Source organism: Pogoniulus pusillus, chromosome 10, assembly GCF_015220805.1.
Source record: "Pogoniulus pusillus isolate bPogPus1 chromosome 10, bPogPus1.pri, whole genome shotgun sequence".
In the NCBI taxonomy this organism is placed as follows: Eukaryota; Metazoa; Chordata; class Aves; order Piciformes; family Lybiidae; genus Pogoniulus; species Pogoniulus pusillus.
Genome location: NC_087273.1, coordinates 37,117,772 through 37,134,506, shown reverse-complemented (window position 1 = coordinate 37,134,506; position 16,735 = coordinate 37,117,772). Strand labels below are relative to the sequence as shown.

Below are 16,735 nucleotides of genomic sequence, written 5' to 3'. Positions count from 1 at the left end.
ATTCAAGGTTATGCCAAGGAGACAACTGTCTTCCTCTTTGATTTAGATGTTCCAGTCTTTCCCTTACGCAAACCCCGGGTTGGCTCCCTCTCCTTTATAAGTAAGCATTGCCCCCCAGAGCCCCAGCCCACTGACTCACAAGTGTTTGACTAGCAGGTAAGTGGATGTTTACTGAATCTATCTGAATCTCAGGAAGCCCAAGTGGAGAAAGTGCTGAAAGGCAAAGTGTTATTTATGGAATGAAATGCCATCTTTCTAATGGTCCCTAAAAGCTTTCCTCTTCCAGTCACTGCTCTGTGAAGCAAAACTGTGGCAGGGAGTTTTGCCTCTTTTGTGAAGGTTGGGGGAGAGTTTCCTCGTTGTCATTTGTGTTCAGTTTTGGGCTCCCCAGTTTAAGAGGGACAGAGATCTGCTGGAGAGGGTCCAGAGGAGGGCTACGAGGATGACTAGGGGACTGGAGGGCATGGCTTATGGGGAGAGGCTGAGAGACCTGGGGCTGTTTAGTCTGGAAGAGGAAGACTTAGAGGGGATTTGATTAATAGCAGAAGCTCTGGCAGTACTGGATGCCAGTGGGCAACCAGGTTAAAACTTTATGTGACCACTGCTCCAAATGCAAGCAGATTTTTATGGGCTTGCAGCACTTAGCTTTGATTCTTCCCACATTTCTCCTCCTGTTCATTATTTCTCCCTCATGCACAGATGGACATGAGCATAGCTCTGAAAAGATGCATCTCAAAGAGGTGTTCTCCTCACCCTGCCCCCCTCCTACAGAAGGTAGGCATTCATTTTTTAACCTTTTACTTTTCACTGTAAAGAGATGTGAATGTATTAGCTGAGTGGCAAGACAAAAAGCAGGCTAGTATTGTTAAGTAGCTCCCAGGAAGGAAGATCCTGTATTCCTTAGGCATACATTTCAACCAAGCATCCCTGTGTTTCAAAAGCAGTGCATTTAAACAGCAGAGGATGAGCTATGAAATACACACCCTCATTTTCTGCCCTTTGAAAAGGTTCCATCTGCTTTCATCCTTGCTGTGTTTGCAGTTACTGGACCAATCCCAGCCAGATCAAAACCCACCTGGGGGAGCTGCTTTCCTCAGGGTGGAAACAGAGGTATTCTTTTTCAGGAAATGGTTAAGGCTTTTCTGTAGAGGAGATTTCCCTGGTGCATGCTGATAGCATTTCTGTGATGGCACTGTTACTGGCAAACTTAATGATTTACTGGAATGGAGAGGAACAGAGCAGCGGCCTCAGAAATGTCATTTGAAGGCCTCTTGATTGATTCTTGCAATGAGCCCAGAGAAGGATTTGTCCTGCATGCAAATTCACTTTGCTTTGTCTTCCCTTGCAGAAAGCGGCAGCCATGCCTAGGCTTAACATTAATGTCTTCTGGAAGCAAATAAGAATCAGGAGTGTAATAAGAGCAGTCTGTGAAGTCTGGAGCACAGAATCATAGAATCATAGAATCAGCCAGGCTGGAAGAGACCTCCAAGATCATCCAGTACAACCTAGCACCCAGCCCTGGCCAATCAACCAGATCATGGCACTAAGTGCCTCAGCCAGGCTTTGCTTCAACACCTCCAGGGACAGTGACTCCACCACCTCCCTGGGCAGCCCATTCCAATGCCAATCACTCTCTCTGCCTACAACTTCCTCCTGACATCCAGCCTAGACTTCCCCCAGCACAACTTGAGACTGTGTCCCCTTGTTCTATTCTGGTTGCCTGGCAGAAGAGCCCAACCCTACCTGGCTACAACCTCCCTTCAGGTAGTTTTAGACAGCAATGAGGTCTGCCCTGAGCCTCCTTTTCTCCAGGCCAAACACTCCCAGATGGTCAAGTCCAACCCTTAACCCAGCACTGTTATGCCACCACCAAACCATGTCCCTCAGCACCACATCTACACATCTTTACAATACTTTCAGGGATGATGACTCCATCACTACCCTGGGCAGCCTGTTCCAGGGCTTGACAACCATTTTGGTTAAGAAACTTTTCCTAATATCCAACCTAAACCTCTCCTGGTGCAACTTGAGGCCATTTCCTCTTGGTTTCTCAGTTGCTACTGGGGGAAGAGACTGACCTCCGTCTTGGAGGTCTCTTCCAACCTGGTTGATTCTGTGATTCTATGAAACAATAGGGGCAGTAAAATGACAGTGAGAAAAAGGCATTGTAGCTGGAGAGTCAGGAAGCATTTTCTGATTGATTCATTCCTTGTGGCAGTGTAATTCTTCACATGGCATTTAGGAGACCAAAAGCTACGCTGCTATCTCAAGTGTCTGGAGCTAAAGTAATTAATGTTTCAGCCTACTGCCATCTTAATAAAGAGACTTATATTTAGCAGGCATTGATCATTGCAGCTTGTCACCAGTTCACTCCAATGGACTGAGACTGATCTACTGGAGTAAAAGAAGTGACCGAAGGATGTAAGCACCCTGCTGCTTAGGGTACTTTTGTCATGGTGTTAGGTTGTAGGTTGGACTTGATGATTGTGAAGGTGGTGGTTTAAACCAGATGTTAGGAAAGGGTTCTTTGCAGTGAGGGTAGTGAGACACTGGCACAGGTTGCCCAGGGAGGCTGTGCTTGCTCTCTCCCTTAGTGTGTTTAAGGCCAGGTTGGATGAGGCCTTGAGTGACCTGTTCTAGTGGGAGGTGTCCCTGCCTATGGTGGGGAGTTGGAACTAGATGATTTTTGAGGTCCCTTTCAACCCAAATCATTCCATTGTTCCATGATTCTATGGTCTCAGAGGTCTCTTCCAGCCTCAATGATTCTGTGATTTTGTGATGTGGCTTAGTGATGACCTTTCAGTGCTGGGTCAAAGGTTGGCCCAGATGATCTTGCAGGTCTCTTCTAAACAAATATGTTCTGTGATCTTATGACCATTTCCAAAGCAATTACCTGCAGTCACTTCCACAGCCATTACTTGCATGAGGCACAGCAGGAGCTTTCTTTTTCTTAGGTAGGTTATGTTGTTAGAAATTACAATAGACTAATAATTATATTTCTTTACTAAACAACAGCACTTTTATGGAGAGTGAGATTCCACCTGTTTAAAAAAGGACTAGACAACTTTCATCATCACATTTTCCAACTGGAAAAAAAACCAACAGTGCAAACCTTCAGTGAATTTCCTTCCCTTCCCTGATAGCTGTGTATTAAATGACCTTTTTAACATCTTTATTGATGGCCTTGATTCAGGCATAGAGAATGTCAGCAGTAAATTTGCAGGTGACACCAAGTTAGGTGGCAGTGTTGATTTAAATGAAGTTAGAGAGGCTATTCAGAGGGACTTGAGTAGGCTTAGATCAACAGGCCAATATTAATGGGATGAGTTTCACCAAAGCCAAATACCAGGTCCTGCACTTGAGCCACAACAACCCAAAGTAACACTAAAGGCTTAGGGGTGGCTTAAGAGCTGCTGGCAGAAAGGGATTTGGGGGTTGTAATAGACAGGAGCTGAATATGAGCCAGCAGTGTGCCCAGATGGCCAGGAAGGCCAGTGGCATCCTGGCTTGGATTAAAATTGCTGTGTCCAGCAGGAGCAGGGAGATAATTGTCCCCTTGGACTCAGCTTTGGTGAGGCCACACCTTGAGTGTTGTGCTCAGTTTTGAGCACCACAATACAGGAGAGATGTGGAGGTGCTGGAATGACTCCAGAGGAGGGCAACTGAGCTGGGGAAGGGCCTGGAGAAGAAATCTTATAAGGAGTGACTGAGGGAGCTGGGGATGGTTAGTTTGAGGAAGAGGAGACCTCATTGCTGTCTACAGCTACCTAAAGGGACATTGTGGAGAGGCTGCTGCTGGGTTCTTCTCACAAGTAATTGGAGACAGAACAAGGGGGAATGGCCTCAAGCTGAGACTGGGGAGGTTTAGATTGGACATTAGGAAAAAGTCTTTCATGGAGAGAGTGGTCAGGCACTGGAATGAGCTGCCCAAGGAGGTGGTGGAGTCACCCACCCTGGATGTGTTTAAGGATGGTTTGGATGTGGTGCTTAGGGCTATGGTTTAAGGTGAAACTTGTAGAGCAGGGTTATAGGGATATGGTTTAAGGTGACATGGTTATGGATATGGTTTAAGGGATGGCTTAGGAATTGGATGTCTAGATTGGACATTAGGAAGCATTTTTTCCCAGGAAGAGTGGTCAGGCATTGGAATGGGCTGCCCAGGGAGGTGGTAGAATCAGCAACCCTGGGCATGTTTAAAAGTCATTTGGATGTGGTGCTTGGGGATGTGGTTTAAGGGTGAACTTTGGAGAGTAGGGCTAGCAGTTGGGCTTGGGGATCATGGGGGTCTTTTCCAAAGAGAATGTTTCTGTGGAATGAATATTCACAGCACACAATTGTCCTATTTCACTGCTGATCTTAAGGGGCAATAGAAAAAGAAGCACCCATAAGAAACAAACCCCAGCTGTCATATTCTGTTCATCTGCACTCTTCACAAGGCCTCCAATCTGCTCTAGTCCATAAATTGTTTTTATCCAGCTTCCAAAGTCAGGGGGAAACTTAATATGTAGAATTGTCCTGAACATATGCACACATATCTGGCATCAAAAATCTCAGCAAGTGTCATTTGCAGCCCAGTGCCCCTCTAGAAATGCTGCTCATAAGGGTGGCACAGTTAGAATCATGTGAGAAACGTTTTCCTAGCCCTTAGCCCAGCTGGGGCATGCATGGGTTAGATACAATAAGATTTTGTCTGTAGTTGGTTTCTTTGTGCATCCAAACTAACCTTTTTTTTTTTTCCCATCTCTTTGCTGCTTGCCTCAAAAAGTGCTGCCTCTCTCAGGGTGAACTTGGAGCAGTAGGTACTGAAATCCCATGGGGCAGATAGTCCTTGTTCTGATGCAGCAGATCTCCAAGTGGTACGGCAGTGAACCCCTTTACAAGACAAATATTTATCTCGGCCCGGTGCTGGTTCATGCACTTGAGGTTGGATTGCATAATGCTGTGCAGTGCCCACACACGTGAGGAGCCAACATAGCTGCAATCGATCGTTAATACCTGGCGAACGTTATGGAGTTGAACACTAGAGGGAGATCGAGCCAAAAGAATAAATTACCTGTTAGATTAAGAATATTAATTGGAGTTGCTCAGGATCAGGCTCACAGGATGTTAGGGGTTGGAAGGGACCCCCTCGAGTCCAACCCCCCTGCCAGAGCAGGACCAAACAATATAGCACAGATCACAGAGAACACATCCAGACAGGCCTTGAAAGGCTCCAGAGAAGGAGACTCCACAGCCTCGCTGGGCAGCCTGTGCCAGTGCTCTGTGACCCTTACAGTAAAAAGTTCCCCCTTGTGTTGAAGCAGAACCTCCTTTGCTGCAACTTACACCCATTGCTCCTTGTCCTGTCCCAGGGAGCAGTGAGCAGAGCCTGTCCCCCCACTCCTGGCCAGCCCTCAGATACTTACGAACATTTATCAAATCCCCTCTAAATCTTCTCCAGACTAAGCAGCCCCAGGGCCCTCAGCTTCTCCTCATAAGCCATGCCCTCCAGTCCCCTCATCATCCTCCTAGCCCTCCTCTGGGTCCTCTCCAACAGATCTCTGTCCCTCTTAAACTGGAAAGCCCAAAATTGAACACAGAATTCAAGATGAGGTCTCAGCAGGGCAGAGTAGAGGGGGAGGAGAACCTCCCTTGATCTGCTGGACACACTCCTCCTAATACACTCCAGGATCCCATTGGCCTTCTTGGCCTCAAGGGCACATTGCTGTGCCGTGGGTAACTTGTTAGCCACCAGGACCCCCAATTGCTCACAGAATTCCAGCTGATGAGATGAAACACCACGTATCCTGGTATCTTCACTTCTCATCATCGTTTCCACGTGCCCTTATTTAATACTGTTTTACTTGTAATTTGGGAGAATGGGGGGTGGGGGGAATCATAGAATCAGTCAGGGTTGGAAGGGACCACAAGGAGCATCTAGTTCCAACCCCCCTGCAATGGCCAGGGACACCTTACCCTACATCAGGCTGCACACAGCCTCATCCAGCCTGGGGCCTCAACCACCTTCCTGGGCAACTCATTCCAGGCTCTCATCACTCTCATGCTGAACAGCTTCCTCTTCACGTCCACTCTGAACCTACCCATCTCCAGCTTTGCTCCCTTCCCCCTAGTCCTGTCCCTCCCTGAGAGCCTACAGGTCACCTCAGAACCTCCTCATCTCCAGACTGAACAGCCCCAACTCTTTCAGTCTATCCTCACAGCAGAGCTGCTGCAGCCCTCTGAGCATCCTCATGGCCCTGCTCTAGACATGCTCCAGCATCTCCACATCCCTCTTGTAATAGGAGCTCCAGTACTGGATGCAGTACTCCAGGTGGGGTCTCAGCAGAGCGCAGTAGAGGGAGAGAATCACCTTCCTGGCCCTGCTGGCCACACTTCTCCTGCTGCAGCCCAGGATCTGCTTGGCTTTCTGGGCTGCAAGTGCACACTGCTGGCTCCTGTTGAGTTTCTCGTCCATCAGCACCCCCAAGTCCCTCTCCTCAGGGCTGCTCTCCAGCCACTCGCGGCCCAGCCTGGATTGGTGCTTGGCATTGCCTTGACCCAGCTGCAGGACCTTGCACTTGGTCTTGTTGAACCTCCTGAGCTTGGCTTGCGCCCACCTCTGCAGCCTGTCCATGTCCCAGGGACAGTATAATGTCTGTACCATCTGAAATACAGAACACTTGCTCTTTCTCACTCCCAATAAATTAGGTTTTATTACACATATATATATATAAACACACACAGATACAAGGATAGGAACTTAATACATTTCCCAGCACTAAAATCAAATCATAGCATCTACATAATTGGCTACTTATCTCAGCTGGTTTATGCAGTCCAAAAGACAAAGAGACCACTCTGTACTCTTTCAGTCTTTGTTTACTGCCAGCTGCTTTCAGAGCAAGTCCAGCTTGGGGTCTCTCCAATAAAGAGAGGTAATCTTTTTATCATTGGAGTTCACAGCTGAAATTACTTCTTTTTTTTTTTTTTTTTTTTTTTTGCTATTACAGCTGACCAGGCCAATTTATTTAACAGAGAATCATAGAATCAAGCAGGTTGGAAGAGACCTCCAAGATCATCCAGTACAACCTAGCACCCAGCCCTGGCCAATCAACCAGACCATGGCACTAAGTGCCTCAGCCAGGCTTTGCTTCAACACCTCCAGCCACGGCCACTCCACCACCTCCCTGGGCAGCCCATTCCAATGCCAATCACTCTCTCTGCCAACAACTTCCTCCTCACATCCAGCCTAGACCTCCCCTGGCACAACTTGAGACTGTGTCCCCCTGTTCTGTTGCTGGTTGTCTGGGAGAAGAGACCAACCCCACCTGGCTACAGCCTCCCTTTAGATAGTTGCAGACATCCAGGAGCTCTGCCCTGAGCCTCCTCTTCTGCAGGCTGCACACCCCCAGCTCCCTCAGCCTCTCCTCACAGAGTTGTGCTCCAGGCTTCATTGCCCTTCTCTGGACACGTTCCAGCATCTCAACATCTCTCTTGAACTGAGGAGCCCAGAACTGGACACAGCACTCAAGGTGTGGCCTGAGCAATGCTGAGCACAGGGGCAGAATAACCTCCCTTGTCCTACTGGCCACACTGTTCCTGATCCAGGCCAGGATGCCATTGGCTCTCTTGGCCACCTGGGCACACTGCTGGCTCATCTTCAGCTACCAGTACCCCCAGGTCCCTTTCTGCCTGGCTGCTCTCCAGCCACTCTGTCCTCAGCCTGTAGCACTGCTTGAGGTTGTGGCCAAAGTGTGAAACCCTGCACTTGGCCTTGTTCAGTCTCATCCCATTGGCCTCTGCCCACCCATCCAGCCTGTCCAGGTCCCTCTGCAGGGCTCTCCTCTCCAACAGATCCACACTTGCTCCTAGCTTGGTGTCATCTGCAAACTTACTGATGCTGGACTCAATCTCTTGCTGCAGGTCATCAATATAGATAATGAACAGACCTGGTCCCAGCACTGATCCTTGGGGCACTCCACTAGTGCCGGCTGCCAACTGGCTGTGGCACCATTCACCACCACTCTTAGGGCCCAGCCCTCCAGCCTGTTCTTGACCCATATCAGAGTGAACCTGTCCAAGCCATTTTGAGACTGAGGGAACTGTGTTCTTTATTTATTTTAACTAAGTTTTTATCCAATAAAGCCAAAATAACATCAAGTACGGAGCTCTTACTCCCAGACATTTCAGATGCTAAGTCATTGCATTTCCACTGTAGAGAAAACTGAATTGCTATTAATTAATAGGCACTGGGCACACAGCAGAGAATTGCACTTTTTTTTGTTCAAGGCTAATCCTGCCTGATGCTGTGAGATTTCAGCACCCTCCAAGGCATTCTCAGCCTTCACCATAAGCACTTAGGATGGCTTTTAGCTGTGTAACCACAACCATGGTGAATGAATACAGCTGACAAGCAATCTGAGTTCTATTTCTCTCTTAAATTTCTGGTTCTGGCTTCCAATCTCCCTGTTTCCTGCTTCACCTTGCTTTAGACAACTGAAAACTGAACAGAAGTTGCTGCAAATATTACAAATGTATTCAATTTTCAGTAATGTCTCTATGGCCATCAGCTCATTTCCCATTGCAGCAGCTCAGGACAATGCCTCTTTCTAGCCAGATAGTGTTTCTGAACATCCAGGGTTACTGAGCTGTTGATTTCTCCCTCCAGGAACTCATTTAAACACAAAAAGAAGGGGTTAGGTTTACAGTTTATTGTGATAGAGGCACATTTGTAAATGTGTTTCAAGCTCAAAGGGTCTTTTGGGTCATTTATTGCTTTTTTGGTTGTTTTACATGCCTTGCTGTAGTCAGGCAAACTTAACTCTCAGGCTGTGAGTTACCTGGAGGAGGCTAAAATCCAAATAGTTCCACCCTTGGAAGGCAAAAAAGCTTGCAGTATGTGGCACCTTTTTTATTCTTAAGTAGTTGTGTTTAACAGTTCTGCTATGTAAGCACTGCCTGTGAGAAGCTAACTTTGCAGATGCCTGCAGAAGATAAGCCTGAGGTCTTTCAGAGGGTGATGGTGGTGAATTGCATGAACTTTTATCTGGACGATGTGATGATGAAGCAAACTGGGAAGATGCTGACTGTGGATCACAGGACAGTAGAGGTTAGAAAGGACCCGAGGAGATCATTGAGTCCAACCCCCCTGCCAGAGCAGGACCAAACAATATAGCACACAGAGGAACACATCCAGACAGACTCTGAAAGGCTCCAGAGAAGGAGACTCCTCAACCTCTCTGGGCAGCCTGTGCCAGTGCTCTGTGACCCTTACAGTAAAGATGTTCCCCCTTGTGTTGAGGCGGAACCTCCTGTGCTGCAGCTTCCATTGACTGCTCCGTGTCCTATTCCAGGGAGCAGTGAGCAGAGCCTGTCCCCCCTCTCCTGATCAGCCCTCAGATGTTTATAAACATTTATTAAATCCCCTCTCAGTCTTTTTCCAGACTAAACAGCCCCAGCTCCCTCAGCCTCTCCTCATCAGGCAGTACTCCAGTCCCCTAATCATCCTTGTAGCTCTCCACTGGACCCTCTCCAGCAGATCCCTGTCCCTCTTCAACTGGGGAGCCCAAAACTGAAGGCAGTGCTCAAGATGAGGTCTCACCAGAGCAGCATAGAGGGGAAAGAGAACCTCTTGATCTGCTGGACACACTCTTCCTAATACACCCCAAAATCCATTGGAGAGGAAATCTGTTGCATCCAAGCTGTCTCTCGTAGAGTCAACACCACAAGAGAGTAAAACTTTTTTCTCTACCTGATGGTTATTTATAGCTTTGTGTGAAATGACCCTGGCTTTAGTTTCTGTATCTGCTGCAAATGTGCATGCAAGCTCCAAAGCACCACCTTTTTGCATTAGCTTTTAGGACACACAAAGGTTACTCATAGAATCACAAGATGGTAGGTGGTGGAAGGAACCTCTGGAAGTCATAGAATCATAGAATCATAGAATCAAGCAGGTTGGAAGAGACCTCCAAGATCATCCAGTCCAACCTAGCACCCAGCCCTAACCAATCAACTAGACCATGGCACCAAGTGCCTCATCCAGTCCTTTCTTGAAGACCCACAGGGACGGTGCCTCCACCACCTCCCTGGGCAGCCCATTCCAATGGGAAATCACTCTCTCTGTGAAGAACTTCTTCCTAATATCCAGCCTAGACCTATCCAGGTGGGTTTCAAATCTCTTCAGAGAAGGAGATTCCAATCTCATCACATTCACAACAGTTTTACATCCCATGTGTGGTCTGTCTGCCTCACAATGTTCAGAAGTGTTAAGCTACTTGATGCACAGTACCTGGTAGATCATAGAATTGTCAGGGCTGGAAGGGGCCTCAAGGGTCGTCTAGACCCAAGTCCCCTGCCATGGGCAGGTACACCTCACACTAGATCAGGTTGCTCAGAGCCACATCCAATCTGGCCTTAAACTCCTCCAGGGGTGGGGCTTCAACCATCACCCTGGGCAACCTGTGCCAGAGTCTCACTACTCTCATGGTAAAGAATTTCTTCTAACATCCAACCTGAATCCACTCACTTCTAGTTTTGCTCTATTCCCCTCACTTCTGTCATTACCTGACATCCTAAAGAGTCCCTCTATAGCTTTCTTGTAGCCCACTTCAGATACTGGAAGGCCACAATCAGGTCTCCTTGGAGCCTTCCCTTCTCCAAACAGCACAACCCCAACTCTCTCAGCTTATTCTGGTTGATTCTATGATTCAGAGCAAGGCTAGGAGGATGCTCAGAGGGCTGGAGCAGCTCTGCTGTGAGAACAGACAGAAAGAGTTGGGGCTGTGCAGGCTGGAGAAGAGGAGGCTCCCAGGTGACCTTCTTGTGTCCTTTCAGTATCTGAAGGGGGGCTACAAAAAAGCTGAGGAGGGATGATTTAGGCTCTCAGGGAGTGACAGGACTAAGAGAAAGGGAGCAAAGCTGGAGATGGGGAGAGTCAGAGTGGATATGAGGAAGTTGTTGAGCATGAGAGTGTTGAGAGCCTGGAATGGGTTGCTCAGGAAAGCAGTTGAGGCCTCATCCCTGGAGGTGTTTGAGGCCAGGCTGGATGAGGCTGTGGCCAGCCTGATCTAGTGTAGAGTGTCCCTGCCTGTGGCAGGGGGGTTGGAACTGGCTGATCCTTGTGGTCCCTTCCAACCCTGACTGATTCTATGATTCTATGGCTGCCCTTTTGGATGCTTCCTCCCAAGCAAGCTCGTTTCAGTTGAATTTGTGATGGCTAGTGATGCAATTCTTAACATTCTTCACCACAAGTAGCACCTCACTGGCAATCTCAGCAGGTAACACTAGCAAACCTAGGACAAAAACCTGTTTTCCATCAGAAAAGTGGCCAGACTCATTCATCTGCATTAAGCCTAATCACATTGGAGCAACAATTCATCTGTCTGGATTACCCATCCCCCCTGACACTTGCAGAGAGCATCATCTGTAAACAAAATAATTACAACCTTGGACTATTTGCTTTGTAAACAAAATAATTACAACTTTGGACTATTTGCTTTGTAAACAAAATAATTACAACTTTGGACTATTTGCTTTCAAAATAGCCACGGAGTTTATTATGGCATTTGGCAGCCTCGACTATGAAAACTGTCCAAAGGAATTTCAAGATGTACTGATAGGAAAGTGGCAAGGGAAACAGTTTTAAATGTAAAACCAGGGAGAATATAGCAGTTCAAAAAGGGTGACTTTCCAAACAGCAGCTGTGGCTGTGTTTCACAAGTAGAGCTATAAAACTGACAAGGAAAAAAAATGGGTATAATTGTTGATGGTTAAGTGATTGGCATTGGAATGGGCTGCCCAGGGAGGTGGTGGAGTCGCTGTCCCTGGAGGTGTTCAAGCAAAGACTGGATGAGGCACTTAGTACCATGGTCTAGTTGATTGGCTAGGGCTGGGTGCTAGGTTGGACTGGATGAGCTTGGAGGTCTCTTGCAGCCTGCTTGATTCTATGATTCTACAATTCATTTATCATAGAATAGATTGTAGAATCAAGCAGGCTGCAAGAGACCTCCAAGCCCATCCAGTCCAACCTAGCACCCAGCCCTATCCAATCAACCATGGCACTAAGTGCCCCATCCAGGCTTTGCTTGTGCTATAAAGCACTAGAACTGGAAATCTCATAAAGACACCAGTTTGAACAAAGAAAATGAGAAAATCTTACAGAGGATCTCCTTACTCTCCAGTATAAATTTGCAGATGACCTCCTACTAAAAAATGCTCGTGGAGTATAGTCATCCTAGTCTTTTGCCTCTGAGAAGGCTGGGCATGGTACTTTGTTCAACACTTAGATAAGCACTTTATAACTGCTCTTTTCCAACACTTTATAGGGTAAAGCCTAATCCCTTGGAAAGATTTCAAGACTTATTGGTATGAAAGTTTCAAGACAAACTGTTTTAAACTTATAACCAGGGAGAATATAGCAGTTCAAAAAGGGTGGCTTTCCAAACAGCAGCTGTGTCTGAAGGGGAGACTGGATGAGGCATTTAGTAGCATGGTTTAGTTAATTAGAAGGTGTTGGGTGACAGGTTGGACTCAATCTCAAAGGTCTTTTCCAACCTGGTTAATTCTGTGATTCTAATATTGCTTGTGGTAGTCATGAGGCATGGTCAGGCTCATCTCAGAACCACCAGAAGGTATCCATCATCAGGGTCCTAAAGATTCTGTGTTTCACAAGTAGAGCTAGAAAAATAACAAGAAACAAATGGGTCTTATTGTTAATGGTTAAAAGCCAAGCTAAATGAATAGCATAATCATTTATACATCAGTGAAAAGTCTAAAAAGCCTAATCCTTTGGAAAGGATTTCTCTGTGCTTTGATGTAGTTTAGAACCAGGACCATTATGGAGCATGGAAAACGTTGTCTTGATGCTGAAATAAGTGTTGGGTCTTTCAAATGGTCATAAACTACAGCCAGGGAAAGGTTGTGCTTTGGATTTAATCTGCATTGGAAATGTGCTTATCAGGGTCCTAAAGATTCCATGATTCTGTGTTTCACAAGTAGAGCTAGAAAAATAACAAGAAACAAATGGGTCTTATTGTTGATGGTTAATAGCCAAGCTAAATGAATAGCATAATCATTTATACATCAGTGAAAAGTCTAAGAAGCCTAATCCTTTGGAAAGGATTTCTCTATGCTTTGATGTAGTTTAGAACCAGGACCATTATGGAGCATGGAAAACGTTGTCTTGATGCTGAAATAAATATTGGGTCTTTCAAACAGTCATAAACTACAGCCAGGGAAAGGTTGTGCTTTGGATTTAATCTGCACTGGAAATGTGCTCATCAAATCAAAAGATGCTCTCAGTTTAAATGGAAATGAGGCCTCTCTCTGGTATGTAAAATGCCTCTGAGAACATCAATATTTACAAATGTTCATATCTAAATTCAGGGCATTTCATTTCACCATCAACAGTGTGATGGTGGTGATGGTAAACATGTCCTGGACAAGAGTTTGTCTTGGCATTGGTCTCGTTTGTGTCTAATAACACTGCAAATCTTGTGAGGAATGCCAGGCTTTCTCCCAGCAAACAGCTGGGCCAGTCAAGATTGCCAAATTCCTGACGTCTGCTTCAGTAAATGAGGGATACTCATTGATAAAGTGAACTGCAGATACATTTTAAAGCTGCTTTGCAGCTAAGAAAGCCTTCACCCCTCATTTCCCTCTAAGGCTCAGCAAAGCTCTTATGTGCTCCAAGCCAGCTGTGCTGCTCTGTGATGGTGATAAATATTCATTCTGTTGCAACAGGTAATATTTCACTTGTCTGTTTTTGCCATAGCTGCGTGGTCATTTTTTCTTCCTGATATTTATGTTTCTGCAGGCTTTATTTAGGAGAAATTCCAAACATTTCAATTAAGCCTTCAGATTGCTCCAGATGAAGGAGAAGGCTCCATTGCAAGAAGAATGGTCTGACACATCAGCTTCAGAATAAAGCCAAGGCCAAAAAAACAGCAATAAAGAATCTTTCCACAGCCAGGAGAAATGAGCACTGAGAGACCTTCCAACCTTATCAAACACCCAGGGCAGACAAACATTCCTTCCCCTGAGAACATGAGTGATCTCTCTTTAAATATCACTGACTGCACCCAGGTTGTGGTGCCAGAGGAAGTGTTTTTCACTGTTGCTGCTGCTGGAATCCTGGAAAATCTGCTGGTCCTTCTGGCTGTGCTTAGGAATAAGAACTTGCACTTGCCCATGTACTTCTTCATTTGCAGTTTGGCCGTTTCAGACATGTTAGGTAGCCTGTACAAAACTCTGGAGAACATCTTCATCATCCTGTGTAAAATGGGGTACTTGACACGCCGTGGGGACTTTGAGAAGAAGCTGGATGATGCCATGGATTCTATGTTCATCCTGTCTTTGCTGGGCTCCATTTTCAGCCTGTTAGCCATTGCAGCGGACAGGTACATCACCATCTTCTACGCTTTGCGATACCATAACATCATGACACTGAGGAGGGCCTTGGTTATCTTGGCAGTCATTTGGACATTCTGTGCTGGCAGTAGCATAGCCATTGCCCTCTTCTCCCACGAAGTAGCAACAGTCATTCCCTTCACCATCCTGTTCCCTTTAATGATGTTTTTTATACTGTGTCTCTATGTCCATATGTTCCTCTTGGCTCGATCTCACGCTAAAAAGATTGCCTCACTGCCAACCAGCACAGCCCACCCGAGAACTAACATGAAAGGAGCCATTACCCTGACTGTTTTCCTTGGAGTTTTCCTGTGCTGTTGGGCCCCCTTTGTTCTTCACATCCTCTTAGCCAGGTTTTGCCCTCACAACCCTTACTGTGCCTGCTACATGTCCGTGTTCCACGTCAATGGGACGCTCATCATGTGCAATGCCATCATCAACCCCATGATTTTTGCATTCCGAAGCCCAGAGTTGTGGAACACCTTCAAGAAGATGTTTTGCTGTGCCAGGTCAAACTGGAACTGGTAAATGCAGCACACATACTGGGTGTTGTGCAACACCAGTTGGCAGAGGTAAAAGTCACAGAATGGTTTAGGTTGGAAGAGACCTCAGAGCTCATCCAGTTCCAACCCCCTGCCACAGGCAGGGACGCCTCCCACCAGAACAGGTCGCAAAAGGCCTCATCCAACCTGGCCTTGAACACCTCCAGGGAGGCTGTGGATGCCAGAAGCACATTTGATCACATTCTGTGCTTCTGTCATCCACAACCTCCCTGGGCAACCTGTGCCAGTGTCTCACCATCCTCACTGTGAAGAACTCTTTCCTAACATCTAGAGTTTGAATCTCCCCTCTGCCAGTTTAAACCCATTGCTCCTAGTCCTGTCATTACAAGACCTTGTCAATAGTCCCTCCCAGCCTTCCTGTAGGTCCCTTTCAAATACTGGAAGGCTACTATAAGGTGTCCTTGAAGCCTTCTCTTCTCCAGGCTGAAGAACCCCAACTCTTGTAGCCTGCCCTCATAGCAGGAGTGCTTCAGCCCTCTGAGCATCCAACATTTGCCCCAAGTTATGCCCAGAGCAATGCTCTGCTTGTAGGGTGCAGGCAGTAATTTCCAGAAGGCTACTAGGGGTCATCCAGTCCAGCCCCCCTGCAATCAGGAGGGACATCCCCACTAGCCCAAGTTACCCAAGGCCCCATCAAGCCTGACCCTGAATGTCTCCAGGGAAAGGGCCTCACCTCCCTAGGCAACCTCTTCTAGTGCTCCACCACCCTCACAGTAAAGAACTCGTACCTAACATCCCACCTAAAGCTGCTCTTCTCAAACTTTGCTCCTCATCCTGTCACTGCAGGCCTTTGTAAACAGCTTCTCTCCATCCTTCCTGCAGGCCCCCTTCGGGTACTGGCAGGCTGCTATTTGGTCCCCCTGGAGCCTCCTTCTCTCCAGACTGAACATCCCCAGCTCCCTCAGCCTGTCCTCATAGTAGAGCTGCTCCAACCTTCTGATCATTTTCGTGCCACTTCTCTGGACCCACCCCCACTCCATCAGCTCCATGTCCTTCCTGTAATGAGGGCTCCAGAGCTGGATATAGTACTCCAGATGAGGTCTCCCCAGAGCACAGTGACAGAATCACCTGTCTGGCTCTGCTGGCCACATTTCTTTTGATGCATCCCAGGATATGGTTTGCCTTCTGGGCTGTAAGCTCTCATTCTCTGCTCATGTCCAGCTTCTCATCCATCAGCACCCCCAGGTCCCTTCCTACAGGGTTGCTCCTTAATACCTCATCCTCCAGCCTGTACTGAGTGAGGATTGTTCCATCCCAGGTGCAGGACCCTGCGCTTGCTCTTGTTGAACTTCACGAAGTTCACCTGGGCTCACCTCTCCAGTCTGTCCAGGTCTCTCTGGATGACCTCCTGTCCCTCAGGTGTGTCAACACCACCACACAGTTTGGTGTCATCTGCAAACTTGCTGCTGTTGCTCTCCATCTGCGTTGAAGAAAAGCCTGGCTGAGGCACTTAGTGCCACAGTCTAGTTGACTGGATAGATCTGGGTGCTAGGTTGGACTGGATGAGCTTGGAGATCTCTCCCAACCTGGTTGATTCTATGATTAAATAGCACAGGTCCCAGCACAGACCCCTGAGGGACACCACTTGTCACTGCTCTCCATCTGGACTTGGAGCCACTGAGCCCCACCCTCTGGCTGCGATATGGCTGAAGGAGTTAAATCTGCCAGCAATTTTGATGCAAGCGGAAGAATAACTCTCTCTTAATTAACTTTGGCCATTTCAGAAACATTCAAATGGAACTCTTTTGCATCAAGCAGTGCATTACCCCGCAGATGAACTTATGCCA

The 16,735-nt window shown here is 47.1% G+C and overlaps 1 protein-coding gene across 1 annotated transcript; it reads left to right on the top strand.

The window, feature by feature from the left end:
* Positions 1 to 13,809: 13,809 nt before the first annotated feature.
* Positions 13,810 to 14,913, top strand: MC2R (melanocortin 2 receptor). Its single transcript, XM_064150424.1, has one exon. The coding sequence runs from the start codon at positions 13,954 to 13,956 to the stop codon at positions 14,911 to 14,913; it is 960 nt and encodes a 319-aa protein (XP_064006494.1). The 5' UTR covers positions 13,810 to 13,953.
* The last annotated feature ends 1,822 nt before the right edge of the window (positions 14,914 to 16,735 follow it).

Coding starts and splice junctions, on each gene's coding strand:
- MC2R (XM_064150424.1), top strand. CDS start 13,954: ATGAGCACTGAGAGACCTTCCAACCTTATCAAACACCCAGGGCAGACA.